The sequence below is a fragment of the Aspergillus glaucus genome, assembly GCF_001890805.1.
Source record: "Aspergillus glaucus CBS 516.65 unplaced genomic scaffold ASPGLscaffold_25, whole genome shotgun sequence".
Lineage (NCBI taxonomy): Eukaryota > Fungi > Ascomycota > Eurotiomycetes > Eurotiales > Aspergillaceae > Aspergillus > Aspergillus glaucus.
This window is the reverse complement of record NW_019170477.1, coordinates 101,570-119,349: the sequence shown is the minus strand read 5'-3', so window position 1 is coordinate 119,349 and position 17,780 is coordinate 101,570. Positions and strand designations below refer to the sequence as shown.

Here is a 17,780-nt window from a genome sequence, read left to right as displayed (position 1 = left end):
CCCACACTTCCAACTGTGTAAGGTTTGTAGGGTAAATGCCCCTGTTCTGCTAAGATGTCCGCTTAGTCTAGCAACAGCCTTTGCCCATAGTCGTCTCTCGATGGTATTGTAAATAACGGTCAGGCTATGCAGACGCTCCATCCATTCTTCGTCTGTCTAGATAACGCAAAGCGCATCGAGCTGTAACGAGTCTGCACTGGGATTTCTTTCAGGAGCACTTCGCGGCGGGAAGTTTGGGGTTTCTTCTAGAAAGTCTGCGCAGCCTTTCTTTAAAATGCCTTGTACGACGTGGTAAACAGTGCTTGTCCATGCCTCCTGGTAAAGCAGCGTGTCCGAGCAACAACCTTCCGATGAACACGAAAATGACCCCAAAACTAGCTATTAGCAGATAGATTGGGTCAGAGGAGCTTGGGCGTAAAAGTATGATGTCAAGATCTCTTGAAATCAAAGAGTCGGTGATAAATCATTCCAGTATTGCGAAAGAAATGAACAACGTGCCCTTTATAGCGCCATTGCTGTCCCCGGACTTGTTGGGCTTTTACCGTGGCATTGACACGAGAAATAAGCATTTGCTCTATCCCAGTAAGCTCGGGAAAGTTAGGGAGAGGACTAGAGTCCATTTTATTGGCGGGGATGTACGGAAAACATCTTCATCCTAATCCAGATCGTATCACATGTTAGTGTAAGGATTGCTATACAACCTCAGAACAGCCCACGAGACCTTGATAGATATGTTAGCAATTATGCTTGGCCCAATGTAGCGGAAGTGGCATCTCATGCGGGAGAGCCATCACTCAGCTCAGTCTGACTGTTGGCCCGGCCTCGTCTGTCGAGGAGTAAGTGATAGTTTGTTTCTAATACGACCTTTTCCTCGTGTTCATCGCAGAACAGACTCCGCGCATAGCTCCCATCATTTTCCGGCGACAATGATGCCTGGTGTGATATAGTTATACCTCTGCCCATATTTGGCTAGCTCCTTTTGTTGCTGTATGTGTGCAGATAGTCTAGGGCATCCTCAGATCCCACCATCCCGCTTAAGAGCACCTTTCCCCAATAACCATGGCAATGGCTCATGAGACATGTCAAATTTCGAGAGGTCCCTATCCCTTTTCGTCTCATCATTGCTCTCTCCATGTCTGTACCTTCTTGGGAGCCCAAAACAAACTCAACCGCCGCCGCTCCAAGTCGTCCTTCGACCACTTGTTGAGGGTATGAGGATAAATGTGCACGACCTCGACGAGGTCGCCCTCGTCGGTGATTGAACATTTACCCCCATGCCTCTCCAGAGTTTGAACACTGTTTGCGCTGTGCTTTATTATATCATGCCGCATTAGGAATTTATCTCCACGGTCTTCCCCTCCTCGGATCCCTTCGAAACCAACGGAAGTTGGCAGTTGTCTTGCGCGAGACGCGCTGTTTCTGGTAGATAGCCACACCATGATCTAGTATAGTGCATCCTCTAGATCCCATCATTCCTCTTCACTTCGAAACTGACGAATATTCGAACTCGTCCTATATACTCCGTTTCATCACTAGATTCCGCCTGCCGCTCGCTTGTCCAGTTGTAAATCATATGAATCATTCCTTGTTCCAGACCATTATCGTGACTAATATTGAAGTGCAGGTTATGTAACCTCGCGGGTCCTTTCTCTATGGCGTCTGCGGTAGAGTATGGCAGGCCGTAAAACGACCAAAAGATATCTTTTTAAACACCTGCTCTCTGCCCGAGCATCATTCTTGTTGAACTAGCCGTCAGATACATTGTACCACCCCAATTTGATCCTGTGCGTGAAATGCGCTTAATCCCTGGTCAAATGGGGCTCTGTTGCAGCGCAAGATATGATGCTTGATTGAATTTTTCTGGCTTGCTGTTAGTTCATTTGCAACTTGCCAACAACGTGACTGTATCAATCTTGTTATTTATCAGCACGTCTTCCATGGCCTTCTCCTGTAGCAGTTGGCTTCCGTTTCCGATTACTTGGAGATCATGAAACAATGGATGATGGCGGTTTTGAAGTAACTTGTAAGACTCTCTCAGTATAGTCACCAGACTCCCTCTTGGCCTCCAGCTCAATAAATAGCGGCACGTCCCTAAGATGACCGTTGGTGGCTACATCGAGCCTCAACTCATTAGACAAGAACACCACAGCTGCCTGCAGGTGCTTGGAGCGAAAGCGATGACAAACCATGTAGTCCATTTCTTGGACAGGGGGTGGGCAGTAGAAGTTCTGGTTCTAGCAGTTGAGATTGCCTGCTTCAATATTAGTTTAGAGGGGGGAACAGCAAGTCACACGTTTTTGTACTGCAAGCAAGTACTCGGGAACACAGGCCAATGGACCATGCGGTTGAAAGACCAGAATTCACTGCGTTCTCATCTTGTGAGAACTCTAGGAGATGTGTTCCCAGTAGAGAAATCTTCTTGATATGTGTTGATCTCTCATGCTAAACACAGACCACATTCATCGGTTTGATATCCAACAATGAGTGCATTTCATCTGTTATCATTACTGCTCGGCTCATTATTGAGTCTTATTTCGCTCGCACTTCGAGCCTTGAGAGACCATTTCTCCTTTTCAGTCTTTGTCGTCATATTTCATAGGAACTTGTGGCACTTGAACCACGGCCACTGGATAAAGCAGTCGTTAATAAGTACACAGGGAACTATCAACACAAGGATGGGATTTCCTTACAACGTTGCAATGTTAATGTCCGAGGTGCTGTATATTGCAGCGGTCTAATATATTCCGGATTGGACATTTAGTTGATCGACAATCAATAATTCTGGTCGATACAGGGGTCTTCTGAAAAGCCGAAAGCACATGAGAGCTCTTGAGAGCTCTGTACTCTGTGTCAAAGCCATAAGGATCCCAGAAGGGCGCTCTCAAGGGTGTGGTATGTATCTTTTCACAAGTTCAACTTGAAGAAGCAAGAAGAATTCTTTGGTGTTCGTGTGAATAAGAATAATATACCACTTGGCCAGAGAAAAATGATGGAAAGGTGATTTGGGGTAGTTGGGAAGGTAGTGCGTGGATGGTCAAGGTTATATATCTGGAAGGGTACCATTCACCACTGACATTTCATCAGCATAGGGCTCCGAATATACAATAAGGAATTATATATCCAAATTCTAATAATTTGACGAGCAATTGAATCTATCATTCACTATAGCATAAACCAATTTCTTTAGCCCAAAGTAGAAAACAAAACCTATCTACTCCGTACTCCGACCAAGTACTGTACAAGCCAAGGGTATTCGTATTGATAATCTATAATAGGGTATGTAATTATATAAATAAATTAAGACATCCAAGCAAACCGCCAAACTATACTCACCGCGGCGCAGGACCGCGATCCTCAAGATCCGGGGAGCACTCACGGTCATTCCCCGCTTGCTGTTGCTGACCGGTCCAGCGGGAGAGGTATCGAGCCCCCGTTCTCCAGGCATTTAATAGAGGGTTCCTCGGGCCAGCGAGGAAGCGGATTCTAGGAGCGGGTTCGTTATTAGGATCAGGTTGTTGTTCTGGTGATGGTTGCTGTGAGCGGAAGAGCTGGTCATTTCGTGCATCTTGGGTGCCGTAGCCAACGTTGGCACCGTTGGATTCCCACTGTGTCCGCTGTTTTAGAGGCGAACTTGCACTATCCGATGCGGGCGATCTCTGCTGCGATTTGCCCTCGCGGACGGACGGGGGAATCCGGCGCGGATCCCAGTTTCGGTAATTGAGGATAGGGTTGGTAGTCGAGCGACGTGACCGGCGCAACAAGCCGTCTCGCAGTGTTGCATAAGTACCACTCTTGCTTCGTGGTCGCGCTGGGATCGTGTTGGCCGGACGATAGAAAGGCGACGATCGGACATTCGGCGACTCCGGATAATCCGAGTCATCGAGCTCTGCCCAGATGGAAGCTGAATCCAAGTCGGGAGTCGAGGTCCGATTCTGCGTAGGCGCAAATGAGGAAGGTAGACTGGGTGTTCGTCGATGACTGGATCTGCGCTGCGGAGGAGCTGCCTGTAAAAGCGGCTGGCGCTCGCCAGGTTGGCCTTCCTCGCCGTCCAATCCTAATCCATGCAGATGATTCTCCTCCATGACGCCCATTCCCGGCCCTAAGCCTGTCTGCGAAGAGCCAACCACGGTAACACCAGCATGGTTGTCAATGTCTTCTAACCGCCACGAAAGACAAAGTACTCCGTTCAATAGAATAACGGTACCAAGGGCAATAAGTCCCGCGCGGAGTCCGCCCAAATCGGACACCTGCCGAAAGTAGATGAGACCGTCCAATATAGCAATGATGTTGTAGATGCAAAACACAAAAGGATAGAGCACGCTGGTACTGCAAAGCTTCAGACCCCGATGGAGGAAAAACAGCTGGGTGAGGGCCAAAGCGATCACGCCAATCAGAATTATCCATGATTGCCATCGGTTGAACTGGTTGGTGCGGTATACGATAGTGCGGACTAGCAGCTCAACAGCCGACTTGGCCAGAAGCAGGGTATGGGCCGACAAAATCCCACTAACCAGACCAAAGCACATTCCCCTTACGAGCCGGATGCGGCTGTGGACCACCTGTAGACGCCGTGCACTCGAATGCCTCCAACGAGGCGAAGAGGAGAGAAGCCTCAGCATTCGAGACCCCGCTAGGATCCCCAGCATGAGGACGACAGTTCCCGCGACCCATAGTATAAACGGACGGCGCTGCAGGAGTAGTAATAGCTGATCCAACGTATGCGGTGGTTCCCCAATGGCGCCAAACGTGGCGATCAATATCGCGCCGGTGCAGACCAGGATCGTGCCGAGCAAGGAAAATCTAGTAAAGGCTTCACCAAGGATCACGGTAGCGAAAATGGTATTGAAAACGAGACCGGACTATCGTGCGACAGGGAGTCAGCAGAGGAAAAATGAGAAAAAGGGGACGTTATACTAACGGCTTGAAGAGTCGAGAGAACTGGGAGCGGAAGGGTGGTGATTTGGATCGTACTCCCGACGATGTTCGATACAACGAACATCAGCATACCCAGCTGCAATTGTCAGAGTAATCCTATATTGTCGCAATGCCGAAAGAAGCATACCTGCCATCTTCGACGCTTGTACGGGGGTCGGCGTATTTCGTACGGATCCTTTTCGTCTTCGAGGATATGCGACTTGCGCTGAAGGGTCAGACCGATAGCCTGGATACTGGTCGAGATCAACCCGACCACCACTCCGACCTGTAGTTGTCAGTCGAGGATTCCTCATAACTGAGAATAAAGCACAAACCGCGACGCTCCCTTGGGGAGACAGGTCACCAAGCTTCCCCATCACGAAGTAATCGCAGGCATTGGAGAATGGCGCAGGACCGTATGGTAATGCAATTTGCCAAAGAACGAGGCAGGGTGATTATCGATAAACAGACGCCATCTTCAGGACCGATATAAATGATGGGATGGATGAAAGAGGGAAGTTTTGAAACAAAGAGCGATAAGTAGATGTGGACGGTGACTTCATGCGGGAACGCCGTTCCTGAGGCTTAGTTAGACAGTCAGCCGATCCACCACTTCACCCATCCTCGTCACTACGGACCTCCGACTCGACCCTGTTACAGCTACAGCAGCAGCAATAATTACAGGAGGATAGCTTCGTGAGGCATGTAAGTGAGAGATACCTTCTAGCTATTATCCATTCGAGCATTCTCTCGCTATTTCTGTTGATGCCACTGTGACCGCAACGACTGATCTTATCACCTCCCCAGCAGCATTCCGCATCGGAGCGTGACATCTCCCATTCAATATCGATTCCAATCCCTACTCTCCAAAACTCGAGTTCTCCAATCCCAACCGCCAAAATGTCGCAACATGCCCTCTCCGACGACCAGGTAGGCCACGCCCTTCCTCTCCCACCACCCCCGGAACCAAGCATTGATAGCCATGGACACAGGTCGCGGGCGAGCTCCGCAAGATGACCGCCTTCATCCACCAAGAAGCCCTTGAAAAAGCCCGTGAAATCAACCTGAAAGCCGACGAGGAGTTCGCCATCGAAAAGTCCAAGCTAGTCCGCCAAGAAACCGCCGCCATCGACACCCTGTACGAGAAGAAGTTCAAGCAGGCCGCCATGTCCCAGCAGATCACGCGCTCGACGCTCGCGAACCGTACCCGTATCCGTGTGCTCTCTGGTCGCCAGGAGCTGCTGGATGATTTGTTCCAGCAGGCGAGGGAGAAGGTTACTGGTATTGCGGGTGGGGATGCGAAGAAGTACGGGGAGGTGCTTAAGGGGCTGGTCCTCGAGGGGTTGTATACGTTGAATGAGGATGAGGTTAGTGTCCGGGCACGGAAGAAGGATTATGATTCTGTCAAGAAGGCTATTGAGGAGGCTACTGCGGAGTTTAAGAAGACCGTTGGGAAGGATACTGCGGCTGAGTTGGATGAGGAGGAGCCGCTGCCAGAGGGATCGTGAGTTTTCCTCTCTAAAGATGTTCGTTCATATTCTAACTTATTGTAGTGCCGGTGGTGTGTCCATCATCGGCGGCCAGGGCAAGATCGAGATCGTCAACACCTTCGAAGAGCGTCTGCGGTTGCTCGAGATCGACGCCCTCCCTGCCGTCAGAGAGATTCTCTTTGGCAAGAACGAGAACCGGAAATTCACTGATTAGGAAGCTAACCGTGCGTGTTTGTGATACCGTTTGCGTATGTTTTCAATTTACTTGGCGTTCTAGTTTCCTCCTAGAGGTATGAATTGTATACAGATAACTAGCCATCGTCTATATTCAGCGTTGCCACAGTTCCATTGATACAGTAGTTGTATTGTCATCGATCATTAGTCGTTATTTCTGAGTGTTATAGGTAAGGCGATATACTCCGTCTCCTGTAAGCGATGTCCTAGCTGCCAGAATTGAAGCAGCTGCAAAAATTGCCATAGCCATGGACTTGCGCGCTGTAATCCAGTAGCCTTGACAGCCGACAAGCCAACGTCGTCAGCTAGGGTGCGCATAAAATGTAGCACTCCGTAGCAAATGCAAGCCCATCATGAAGGCTTTCCCTCGTCCATGACGGACGCTTCCGGATTCTCCTCCTTTGGCACCCGCCTCGTGTATTTCGTTATTTTATTACTTTTATTCTCGTTCAATTCAACTTGAAAGCCCACCTTCCTGGGCTGCGGCTTCGACCGTACCGAATACAAGACACGGTAATGCAAGGCCTCGAGCCCTTCCTTGGCGAGCGTCCGTTTAAGATGCGAGACACCCGAGTCCTCAATCGAAGTGAAGATCCTCTTGAGCCGGTCCGCAAGTGCGTCAATCTCAGCATTGAACGCATTTTCCGCGTCTTTGCTGGGGAATCCTAACACAGTCCAACCAGGATCAATGGCGATGTTGAGAAGGATAATGATGGAGCCGAGTTCGCCATAGTCGTACTCGGCGGTCCCTTTGCCTTTGTAGAGTTTTACGTCGAAGCGGCGGTTTCTGAGGACTTGGGTCATGCGTTTTAGGTCAAGGACGGCTTCGGGAGGTTCGGTCAGGGGTGTTGGGTCGTGCGTTAGGTAGGCGACAGCAAGACGACAGCGTAGCAATGATATCCAGCTTGATGTTGGGAGTATGTGTTTGAGGAGGCGGCTCTGGAATGTGGGGTCTTTGATAGTGTCATATAGAAATGTGCAGATTCGATGTACCTGAGCACCGTTAGTGTGGAATGTCTCTGACCGTATTAGGATAACCTACCGTATCATCAGTGCCGTCTTCGGGTATCGCTTCCAATATTGTTGTAATAGTCCTTTCAACCTCCGAACAGACAATGGTATCTTTCATTAACGAGATATCAATCGTTAAGCGGAATAGGATCATCAATATCCGTTCACGGGTATCATCGGCGAACCTGTGGGAATCAGAACTATGAACTTGTGGGTACGCGGACACGGAACTTACAGGTCTGCTGCGCCCCGAAGCAACTCCAGGAGCGAAAGCAAAGGCTTTTGGTTGCTAAACGATGTGTCCAGCGCTGACTCTGCTGCCTTGAATTAGTTGTGATAACTAAACATTAGAAAATTGAGTCTTACGTGGATCTGGTGAAACTGATTCTCTTAATGCCAACGCCTTGGGAGTCGCGCCCAATCGTTGAAAAAGCAGATCAATGTCGCTTGGACATATAAGCGACCTGACTCGTTCAGCAGTAGCATGCTGGCCAAAATCCGTCAGCGATCGACAATAACTCCGAAACATGTGAGCAATTTAGAACCAACCTTGAACACCCTACAATAAACTTGTCTCAGTTCGTCCCGGGGCTCAGCGGGTACTAAAAAAAAGAACAGTAAGTATCAATCCCAAGCGGAAACGAGCGTCCTGTAACGTACCCGAATGGGAAATCCATGTGACCAGTTCGTCCGGTAAAAATTGTTTTGATAGAGCAAAGTCCACAATGCCGGAATGAAACGCACGCTCACGCGAACCGGGCTCTGCAAGCTAGTCAGAGCCAACCAGGTAAACACCGATAAACGTCGACGGAACACGAACCTCGCAACACCGCCATATATGTCCCAGGTGCCACAGAATCTCGAGGGAATTCCGGAGCAGGTGGTGGAGTCTCCTTATTACTGAAGAATGACCAAGCCTTTTCATGGTCAAAGGCTTCTGTCCTCCGAACAGCCTCGAGTAGACGCTGCAACCCCAGCTCATCATCCTTATCACCCAGAGCCGATGTCAGCATACCCTCATGTAGTTGTTTGTCCTGCCCATCGGAGCCTGTCGCAGCCGTACTCTCCTCTTCCAGCTTGATAGTAGCCCTTATTTTCGCGATGCTTGCCTCGGTCTCATTGTCGTCGACTGCATCTGTAACCAGTGCATCCAGCGTATTCTTGTACTTGGGAGTCGAGAAACTTTTCGCATTGAATTTGGACGGTTTCACATCATTTATCGACAATCGTGTCTCCCGTGTTTCACCAGATTTCTTGTCTGCAGCGTCCTTGGGTCCAGAGCCAAGCTGGGCAAAAAGCTCTTCCGGGGATTCTAGCGACGCAATAGAGTCCGTATCTTCTCCATCTGAGCTAATGACGACCTCCTTCCCATTGATCATGCGCCGGGTTGAATTGTCCGCGACAGTAGAATCGGCACTTTGGAAACTAGGTTGCAGTGGCCTCTCATCCTCATTCTTCACTTGCGGCTTGTCTTCTCGAGAGGTAGGCAGATTGAACGACGGCGGGGAGGCATGATTTGGAATTGATGACGATGGCGGCTCTGTCAGTGGAGAAGTAGTGGGAGAGTCGATGCTGCTTCGTGGTCTGTCATTGTTGGTAGGACTTTCTGGGTTGGTTATTGGGAAACTGGGACGCTTGAAGAAGTCCGCGATGCCGCGAGACGGAGGCATATCGAGACCCTTTTGCACAAACTTCTTTCTTCACTCTGGGGAGATCCTTTTTGCTGCGGCTTATTCCTCCCGCAGCGACACGACGGGTGACGCGCGCTAGCATCGCGAAGTCACATGATTCTGAGTCAGCAAGATCATTTTTCCTTTTTTGGATATGGACGGGTGGAAGAGAAAAACATCCACTGGCGAAAGAAACAGAAGTGAACAGGGGTTTGTCTGACAGACTCGTATTTGGGCAGCGGATGCTGATATTTCCCGATTATTTACCGGGCCTTTGCGCATTTGCGCAGTCAGACGTTGCTAAAAATGGATACGCTACTGTCGTGTTTGGAATCTCGCATCTGACGGCATTTCTACCATGGGACGAGTACGAGGTCGTGAATAATGCACTGCTGTACATTTTTCGGCCTGACTCCTTCGTGAGCATTATTCCTACATAGTATTCCTGCTGGCTTGTTTTGGGACGGCCAGGGGAAGGTCAAAATACCGCTGATCTGCTTTGGGTTTACAACCTTGTTCTCCACTCTGGGTTTCTGGGTTGACGACCATCGTCGTGGAGAGCATTTTGCATAGATAGATTTATGAAGTACACTTCGTACTGTACTCCGTAGGAGGGCGATGTTGTAGACATGGAGCAAATTAACTAGCAATACAGATCGAGAGAGACCGACAAGCGCAGACAGTTGGCTAGATGCAGAATCCTCTGTGCAGTGCCTGGAGTCTGCACAACAGTCTGGAGAAGAGTGGAGGTGAGAAGTATTATGATGTATCAGGCGGAGACATTCAATTCCACTAAAATAGCTCCTTTTCGCTGTGATTGGGTCCAGATCTTTCCTGTATCTTACAGCGAGGGAGGATACAAATCACGTAGATTACTTTTTGCTCCAGACAGATTCCCTGGCAAATAACCCGACTTCCTTCGAGAACCGCGCGTTGGCTGATCTTCTGTCACCTCTCCATACTTACCACTATGTACTGCTGTGGAGGACTTTTGTGCGCTATACTGTTTTGAGAAGCAGTAAGCACTTGGCTTCGTCCTATGCCAAGCCTAAAAATAGGAGAGTGGTAATACCGATACAGAGCAATAGGGGGAAGAGCGCTTACCGAGTCTTGTACGGAGTACAGGACTGTTGATTGGAAGAAGACTGTTTTTGATGTGGTCAATTGCAATCAAGGAATTGTATCAAACCGAGGTACTTTGAATTAGCCAGAATCATGCAAGCTAAGATGAGACTGCGAGATCACGCCAGACACAAGTACAGTACAGAATAGACGGTCAAACGCCAAGCAATATCAGGAGGCACGACGAAGTGTCATTGAAAATCGCATGGCCGGACTCTCGAGAAAAGATGGAGACCCGTCCAGCCAAGGAACGGTCGGACATTGTAAACCTTACCTTCGGTGCGATGCCAGCACGATTGTATAGATTGCCTGATCGGGAAGACGTCAAAATTGCTGACTTGTCGATTGACAGGCACTGCTGGGAAGATTGGTGTCGGGTACCTTCTCGAACGGCTAGTGTTCGCTTGTGCTTGCCATGGCTGCCAATCTTTGGTCGAAGGACTGCCTATCCAAGTGCCAGTGAGGCTTCTGGGTCGAATAGGATATCAGTACTCCGTACGGAGTAGTAGTGTATGTCTCCGGTCCCGGGACACTTTGATGCTTTCGACCTGTCTTTTCGTTGTATCTCAATGGTATCCACTAGAATGGAGAGGCTTCCAGGAGATTCGCATCGTTTTGGGCTCTGAGATGGATCACTCGGAGATGTAAACCAGAAGAGTGTGGTTGAAAAAGAAGCATTTTTACCGAAGATAGAACACCTCCAACAAACTGCTTGCAGCCAGTACCACTTCGGGCACCCGCATACTAGAAACATATGGAAGTCGGATGGTTGTTCCTACATGGTGGTAGTGGTAGTAGTGGTATTGGCGATACTACGAAAGAGCAATACCCTCCGAAATAGGATACCAAACTAAACTAGATCAGGCAATTCACCTGATCTGCCCCACAGCCTCATCAAAGACGGAGGACCGATGCAGACAATCCCGGTTTTCGATGCGACAACCGGGTCGTCATAATTTAATGTTAAATAAAGCAGGCGTGGGGTTTGTGGATGGCTACATAACTGAGTGCTCGGATATGCATCACCGTTCTTATGCCGCCTGTCCCTTAGGAATCAAGCTCGCCTTTGGAAGAACCAAACTATACAAGCAACGGTTACTATGGTTGCCACAACAGAGATTTTTTTCTAGTCCGTACAGAGTACGCTCAGTTTCCATAATCGGGACCGAATCTGGAACAAGAGGGTTTCATCCAGCCAGTTAGTCTGGAGGCTGGAGGTTGATTTGGAAAGTTGGAGGTGATGTTGGTGGCATTATGACGAGATACTTCATACGATGTATAGAGTAAAGTACTCGAACTATTAACCTTACCTACTCCGCCTTGTAGCATAAAGCCATCCTGACCAGCAGCATAACACTGTGTACACTTCTTTGTCCATCCGTTACATCCGATGCCCAGGGCTTAAACTTACGCGTTCCCATCGCGGATAAGTGCGGATTATTGGGCTACTCCGGGCTGAGTCAGCCTCCAATCGGCACTACACGGCTGGGCGGTAACAAAAAAAAAAAAAAAAAAAACACCGCCTTACCTTGTGCCCAGGCAATGGCTGGTACAGTACCGTATGTAATACCGTAAGTTACCAGTGGCCTCCCTCGTTTCCCGGCGAGAGTCAGAGAGAGAGTTTCTAGTAGTAGTTAGTCGTAGTAAGTCGCAGCAAGTGTCCTTTCTCTCATACTACTCCCGTATCAATCACCACTACTACTACTACTACTGCTGCTATTCTCTCTTCTTCTCTCTTCTCTTCTTTTATTCTCTTCGATTTTCTTCCGTCATTTCCTATTTGATTAATCATCCTCAGCGATCTCCCTCCCCCGTTCGTTTTTGCCTTCGTCGATTTGGAACTACGACACAGACGATTTCTCAGCAAGTGACGTCCTCCTTCAACCTTTGTCGACGCAAAGACCATCGCCCTACGCATATTGTATGGATTACAATTTCGCAGTGTTTTAGTTTCTATCGACCGCGCTGTCTCAGAAAACAAGGCAGTATCGGAGGTTGAACTACTAGAAGGGAAGGCAAAAAAAACAACCCCCAGGGATCTCACGGACTGGCTGCGCTGTCGGGGTCCGTCTCACTTGGAGCGGATGCTCTCCCTCCATCATCATAACTTGGCTCTTATACGATTGTCCTTGTCCCTTTAATTTTTACGCCCTTGCGAGGGCCGACAACCGCCTAAATGTCGCCTGTACAGTTCGAAGGCGCCGCGAATAACGACCCGGGTGCCGACGATCGCGAGTTGAGCAACCAAATCTCGAAACCAACAAAGCGTCAACGATGGGCAACAACGCGAATGGGAACTGCCAGTGGGGTGCGAAAACGAGTCTCTATCATGGATCGCTTGCACCGGCGCTCGCATTTGAACGATGAGAAGCGCAAGTCGGCTGCGGCAAATTCATCCAACGGAGGCGATACCTCAGCTGATCATGAGGAAAAGGGTCCCAACCGTCGTGTTTACTTCAACGTCCCTGTCCCGGAATCTGAACGCGATGAGGACGGCTTCCCAAATAACAACTACCCCAGAAACAAGATTCGCACGGCGAAATACTCCCCGATTACCTTTGTTCCCATGAACATTTGGTTTCAGTTCCATAACATTGCCAACATTTATTTCCTGTTTGTCATTATTCTCAACGTATGTTATGCTCTTACTTTTCTTTTGATAGTGCGGCTAACGTTTGCCATAGATTCCGTCCATTTTCGGTGCCAACAACCCCGGTCTTAACGCTGTCCCTCTGATTGTCATCGTCGTGGTAACCGCCATTAAAGATGCCATCGAGGATTGGCGGCGTACTGTACTCGATAACGAGTTGAATAATTCGCCGGTGTATCGTTTAATTGACTGGAGTAATGTTAATTCGACCGAGGACAACGTCTCGCTGTGGCGACGTATCAAAAAGGCATCTACTCGTGCGACGGTTACCACATACAGATTCTGCAGGGATTTCATCAACGAAAAGAGGGGCATTCAGCCCAAAAGGGAGGATGGGATAGACGACTCTTTTACGGATACTGTCGATCCGCGGGCTTCAGTATACACCCAGCGCGATCTTGGTCTTTCCAATCGCGACCAAGGTCTGGACGATGCCGCCATTCAGATGACCCCTGTTCCGTCGCCCACGCCAGATGCACGTCCAGATTGGCCCATGTCCAACGGAGATAGTAGCAAATTCCTTCATCCCGACAAGGCCGCCCGTGATCCAAGTCCTTCCCCAGCTCCTTCGGCCGCGACACCCCCTCGAAAAGGCGGCAGTGTTCTCGACACGGCCAAGCAAACTCCGGAGACAGCTCGTTTCAAACGGGATTACTGGAAAAGCGTTCAGGTTGGAGACTTCATTCGATTGTACAATGGAGACCCGGTGCCTGCCGATCTTGTTGTGTTGTCAACCTCTGACATGGATGGTGCATGCTACGTTGAGACCAAGAACTTGGATGGTGAGACCAATTTGAAAGTGCGCCAGGCCCTGAACTGCGGCCGTCAAGTCCGACACGCCAGGGATTGCGAAAAGGCCGAGTTCACCATCGAAAGCGAGGCCCCGACCGCTAATCTGTACTCGTACAATGCTTCTATCCGCTGGGATCAGCGTGACCCGGATTTCCTTGACGCGCCTCGCAAGGAGATGGTTGAGCCCATCACGATCAACAATATGCTACTCCGCGGTTGCTCCCTTCGCAACACCGAATGGATTCTAGGCGTGGTCGTTTTCACTGGATCCGAGACCAAGATCATGCTGAACTCTGGTGTCACACCAACTAAGCGGGCGCGACTTGCCAAAGATCTGAACTGGAACGTCATCTACAACTTCATCATCCTGTTTCTCATGTGCTTGGTCATGGGTATCGTGAACGGTGTTGCTTGGGCTTCCAGCAATAAGTCGCTTAATTACTTTGATTACTCGCCGCCCGGAGACACTGCTCCCCCGGTTACTGGTATCGTCACTTTCTGGGTCGCTGTCGTTCTCTTTCAAAACTTGGTACCCATCTCGCTCTACATCTCGCTGGAAATCGTTCGTACTGTCCAGGCTGTGTTCATCCACTGCGACGTTTTTATGTACTACGACAAGCTGGAAATGGCGTGCGTTCCCAAGTCTTGGAACATTTCCGATGACGTTGGACAGATCGAATATATTTTTTCTGACAAGACCGGTACATTGACTCAGAATGTCATGGAATTCAAGAAGTGTACCATCAATGGAGTTTCATACGGTGAAGCATACACGGAAGCCCAGGCTGGTATGAAACGCCGGGAAGGTGGCGACGCGGAAATAGAGGCCGCTCAAGCCCAGGAGAAGATCGCTGCCGATACCGTTAAGATGCTTGAGATGCTTCGCGGGGTCCATGACAACCCGTACTTGCGGGATGAGAACCTGACTTTCGTCTCGCCCCACTTCGTTTCGGACCTAGAAGGTCAATCCGGCAAAAGGCAAAAGGCGCTTGTTGAGCATTTCATGGTTGCCCTGGCTGTGTGCCATACTGTTATTACGGAACAAACCCCAGGCGACCCGCCGCAGATTGAGTTCAAGGCGCAGTCTCCCGACGAGGCTGCTCTGGTGAGCGCTGCTCGTGATTGCGGTTTCACTGTCATTGGCCGAGCCGGTGATGATTTGATTGTCAACGTCATGGGTGAAGAACGGACGTACTCGGTTATGAACACTCTTGAGTTCAACTCGTCGCGAAAGCGTATGAGTGCGATTGTCCGGATGCCAGATGGCTCGATTCGACTTTTCTGCAAGGGTGCAGACAGCATCATCTACTCACGGTTGGCACCTGGGAAACAACATGAATTGCGACAAAAGACCTCCGATCAGCTTGAGATGTTTGCTCGAGAAGGATTGCGAACTCTCTGTATCGCAGATCGGGAGCTTAGCGAAGAGGAGTACCAGACCTGGAGCCGCGAACACGACATTGCAGCAGCGGCTCTTACCGACCGTGAGGAGAAGCTTGAACAGGTATCCAGTGCCATTGAGCAGGAACTCATGCTTATCGGTGGTACTGCAATTGAGGATCGACTTCAAGACGGTGTGCCCGATACCATCTCGTTGCTGGCAGATGCGGGTATCAAATTATGGGTTTTGACCGGCGACAAGGTCGAGACGGCTATTAACATTGGATACTCCTGCAACCTTTTGAACAACAATATGGAGTTGATCGTGTTCAATATCCCCGAATCTAAACCGGAACAGGCCGCACAAGAGCTGGCCAATCACTTGCAGAAGTTTGGCTTAACAGGATCCGACGAAGAACTCATGGCTGCCCGTGGGGAGCACGCACCACCACCACCGACGCATGCTGTTGTGATTGACGGTGACACGCTCAAGCTCATGCTCACCGACGAATTGAAGCAAAAGTTCTTGTTGCTGTGCAAGCAGTGTCGGTCGGTTCTCTGCTGTCGAGTCAGTCCTGCCCAAAAGGCGGCCGTTGTGAAGCTGGTCAAGAATGGTCTCAACATCATGGCTTTGTCAATTGGTGACGGTGCCAATGATGTTGCCATGATTCAGGAGGCAGACGTCGGTGTCGGTATTGCTGGTGAAGAAGGTCGGCAAGCAGCCATGTCATCTGACTATGCCATCGGACAATTCCGATTCCTTCAACGGCTCATTTTGGTTCATGGAAGATACTCTTATCGTCGTATGGGTGAGACCATTGCCAACTTCTTCTACAAGGTTAGCTCCAGCACCCTCCATTTTCCCTCAGGTATGATGATTGATGCTTACTGTATCTCACAGAACTTGGTTTGGACGTTTGCCCTCTTCTGGTACTGTATCTACAACGACTTCGACGGTTCCTACCTGTTCGATTACACCTATATTGTCTTGGTCAACGTTGCTTTCACTTCGTTGCCTGTGATCTTCATGGGAATTCTGGATCAAGATGTCGATGACAGGGTGTCATTGGCCGTGCCTCAATTGTACATGAGAGGTATCGAGCGGAAGGAATGGTCGCAGCTCAAGTTCTGGTATGTTTCTCTCACAGCTCTTGCTGCTCTTTGAAGATATTAACACACTTCAGGTTGTATATGGGTGACGGTCTCTATCAGTCGATCATCTGCTACTACATGCCGTATCTGTTGTATAAGCCCGCGAATTTCATCACCGCAAACGGTTTGAACGTCAACGACCGAACTCGTATGGGTGTTCTGGTTGCCTCCGCTGCCGTTATCGCCAGTAACACCTACGTTATCATGAATACCTACCGCTGGGATTGGTTGACTGTGTTGATCAACGTTATCAGTTCTGTCCTGATCTTCTTCTGGACTGGTGTCTATTCTTCCTTCACTGCCGCAGGGACGTTCTATCATTCGGCAGCGGAAGTATATGGCACCTTGTCCTTCTGGGTGGTTCTTCTTATTACCGTCCTAATCTGTCTTCTCCCTCGTTTCACCGTCAAGTCGATCCAGAAGGTTTTCTTCCCTTACGATGTGGATATTGTCCGTGAATGGGTTACCATGGGTAAATTCAAGTACCTGGAAGAAAACGAAAACGAGACGTACGTGCCTCCTTCTGTTGCACCTGGCTCTGGGGATACTTCCGCAACATCTTCGGACTTGGGGAAACCAATTGAGCCTTCTATGAAACAAGATCCCTTTTCAGACGATCACCAAGCCATGTATCCGCCATCTGTTACACGTGCCACTCACATGCGGAGCCAGAACGGGAGTAACGGAACGAATTATACAGATAGCCTTGATCATGTACAACACCATACTCAGCCGATGGACTTCGTTCATCCTGCACAGACACGCCATTCATTCGACAGAGATCTACCGAGTTATGAAGCCACGAACGACTTCTCGACCGCAGGCGCTCATTATCAACAGGTCCCACACGGTCCTCCTTTACATGTCGTATAGAAATCCTTCATCTTCGTCTTATATATTCACCTGATCTCTTTTTGATACGATGATTGTCGGTTCATTCGTCGGTTACACTCGATCTTTTCATCATTTCATATGCGTCATTACGAGGATACTTTTTTTCTCTTTGTTTTTACAGCATCTTGCTCTATTCCCCGATAGATGGCGTTCGGTTTACAAAGTTGGCTGGTGGTCGGCGCTTTTCCTCTCTTAATGTTTTTTTTTTTTTTTTTTTTTTTCCTTGCTGCAAACGCCTTACGGTTCATCTTCAAGTGCTACCGTTTGTTCCGCGCCATTACTTGACTGACTTGATTTCGTTTCTTTGTACAAAAGCTTTCTCTCTGCTTTCTGTTCTACGCCCTTTTCCTATTGATTAATTCGATTGATGGGGTCACTTTTTTGGTTGCTGGTTTTACTATATGCTCGCCCCCGAATCTCCGGAAGCTGAGTGGGCGTGGCTAGTATTGGAGGATTATTGAACTTATGTAC

At 49.2% G+C, this 17,780-nt stretch overlaps 5 protein-coding genes across 5 annotated transcripts; 2 read left to right on the top strand and 3 right to left on the bottom strand.

Moving 5' to 3' along the window:
* Positions 1-774: 774 nt before the first annotated feature.
* Positions 775-1,439, bottom strand: ASPGLDRAFT_29165 (uncharacterized protein; the record flags this gene model as incomplete). Its single annotated transcript, XM_022543828.1, has 2 exons — positions 775-933; positions 1,143-1,439. The coding sequence occupies 2 exons, from the start codon at positions 1,437-1,439 to the stop codon at positions 775-777; spliced, it is 456 nt and encodes a 151-aa protein (XP_022396870.1).
* A 1,706-nt stretch (positions 1,440-3,145) lies between these two features.
* Positions 3,146-5,545, bottom strand: ASPGLDRAFT_61177 (DUF803 domain protein). Its single transcript, XM_022548462.1, has 4 exons — positions 5,250-5,545; positions 5,063-5,200; positions 4,919-5,011; positions 3,146-4,859 (listed from the first exon to the last, which is right to left on the bottom strand). The coding sequence occupies exons 1-4, from the start codon at positions 5,289-5,291 to the stop codon at positions 3,330-3,332; spliced, it is 1,803 nt and encodes a 600-aa protein (XP_022396869.1). The 5' UTR covers positions 5,292-5,545; the 3' UTR covers positions 3,146-3,329.
* A 269-nt stretch (positions 5,546-5,814) lies between these two features.
* ASPGLDRAFT_29163 (H(+)-transporting V1 sector ATPase subunit E) lies at positions 5,815-6,618 on the top strand (the record flags this gene model as incomplete). The annotated part of the gene is made up of 3 exons (XM_022543827.1): positions 5,815-5,844; positions 5,907-6,418; positions 6,468-6,618. 3 exons carry the CDS (start codon positions 5,815-5,817, stop codon positions 6,616-6,618), a joined length of 693 nt encoding a protein of 230 aa, XP_022396868.1.
* Positions 6,619-6,989: 371 nt separating this feature from the next.
* Positions 6,990-9,319, bottom strand: ASPGLDRAFT_135273 (uncharacterized protein; the record flags this gene model as incomplete). The annotated part of the gene is made up of 7 exons (XM_022541362.1): positions 6,990-7,631; positions 7,681-7,834; positions 7,885-7,957; positions 8,016-8,136; positions 8,199-8,251; positions 8,310-8,411; positions 8,470-9,319. 7 exons carry the CDS (start codon positions 9,317-9,319, stop codon positions 6,990-6,992), a joined length of 1,995 nt encoding a protein of 664 aa, XP_022396867.1.
* Positions 9,320-12,617: 3,298 nt separating this feature from the next.
* Positions 12,618-17,288, top strand: ASPGLDRAFT_135296 (uncharacterized protein; the record flags this gene model as incomplete). The annotated part of the gene is made up of 4 exons (XM_022541366.1): positions 12,618-13,073; positions 13,126-16,101; positions 16,165-16,394; positions 16,448-17,288. The coding sequence occupies 4 exons, from the start codon at positions 12,618-12,620 to the stop codon at positions 17,286-17,288; spliced, it is 4,503 nt and encodes a 1,500-aa protein (XP_022396866.1).
* Positions 17,289-17,780: the final 492 nt, after the last annotated feature.

What these genes read in the sequence shown, in the direction of transcription:
- ASPGLDRAFT_61177 (XM_022548462.1), bottom strand. Translation starts at nt 5,291, where the DNA reads ATGGGGAAGCTTGGTGACCTGTCTCCCCAAGGGAGCGTCGCG. An exon ending in ACAAGCGTCGAAGATGGCAG is followed by an intron (nt 5,012 to 5,062) that starts GTATGCTTCTTT and finishes TGACAATTGCAG; the next exon opens with CTGGGTATGCTGATGTTCGT. An exon ending in TTCTCTCGACTCTTCAAGCC is followed by an intron (nt 4,860 to 4,918) that starts GTTAGTATAACG and finishes GTCGCACGATAG; the next exon opens with TCCGGTCTCGTTTTCAATAC.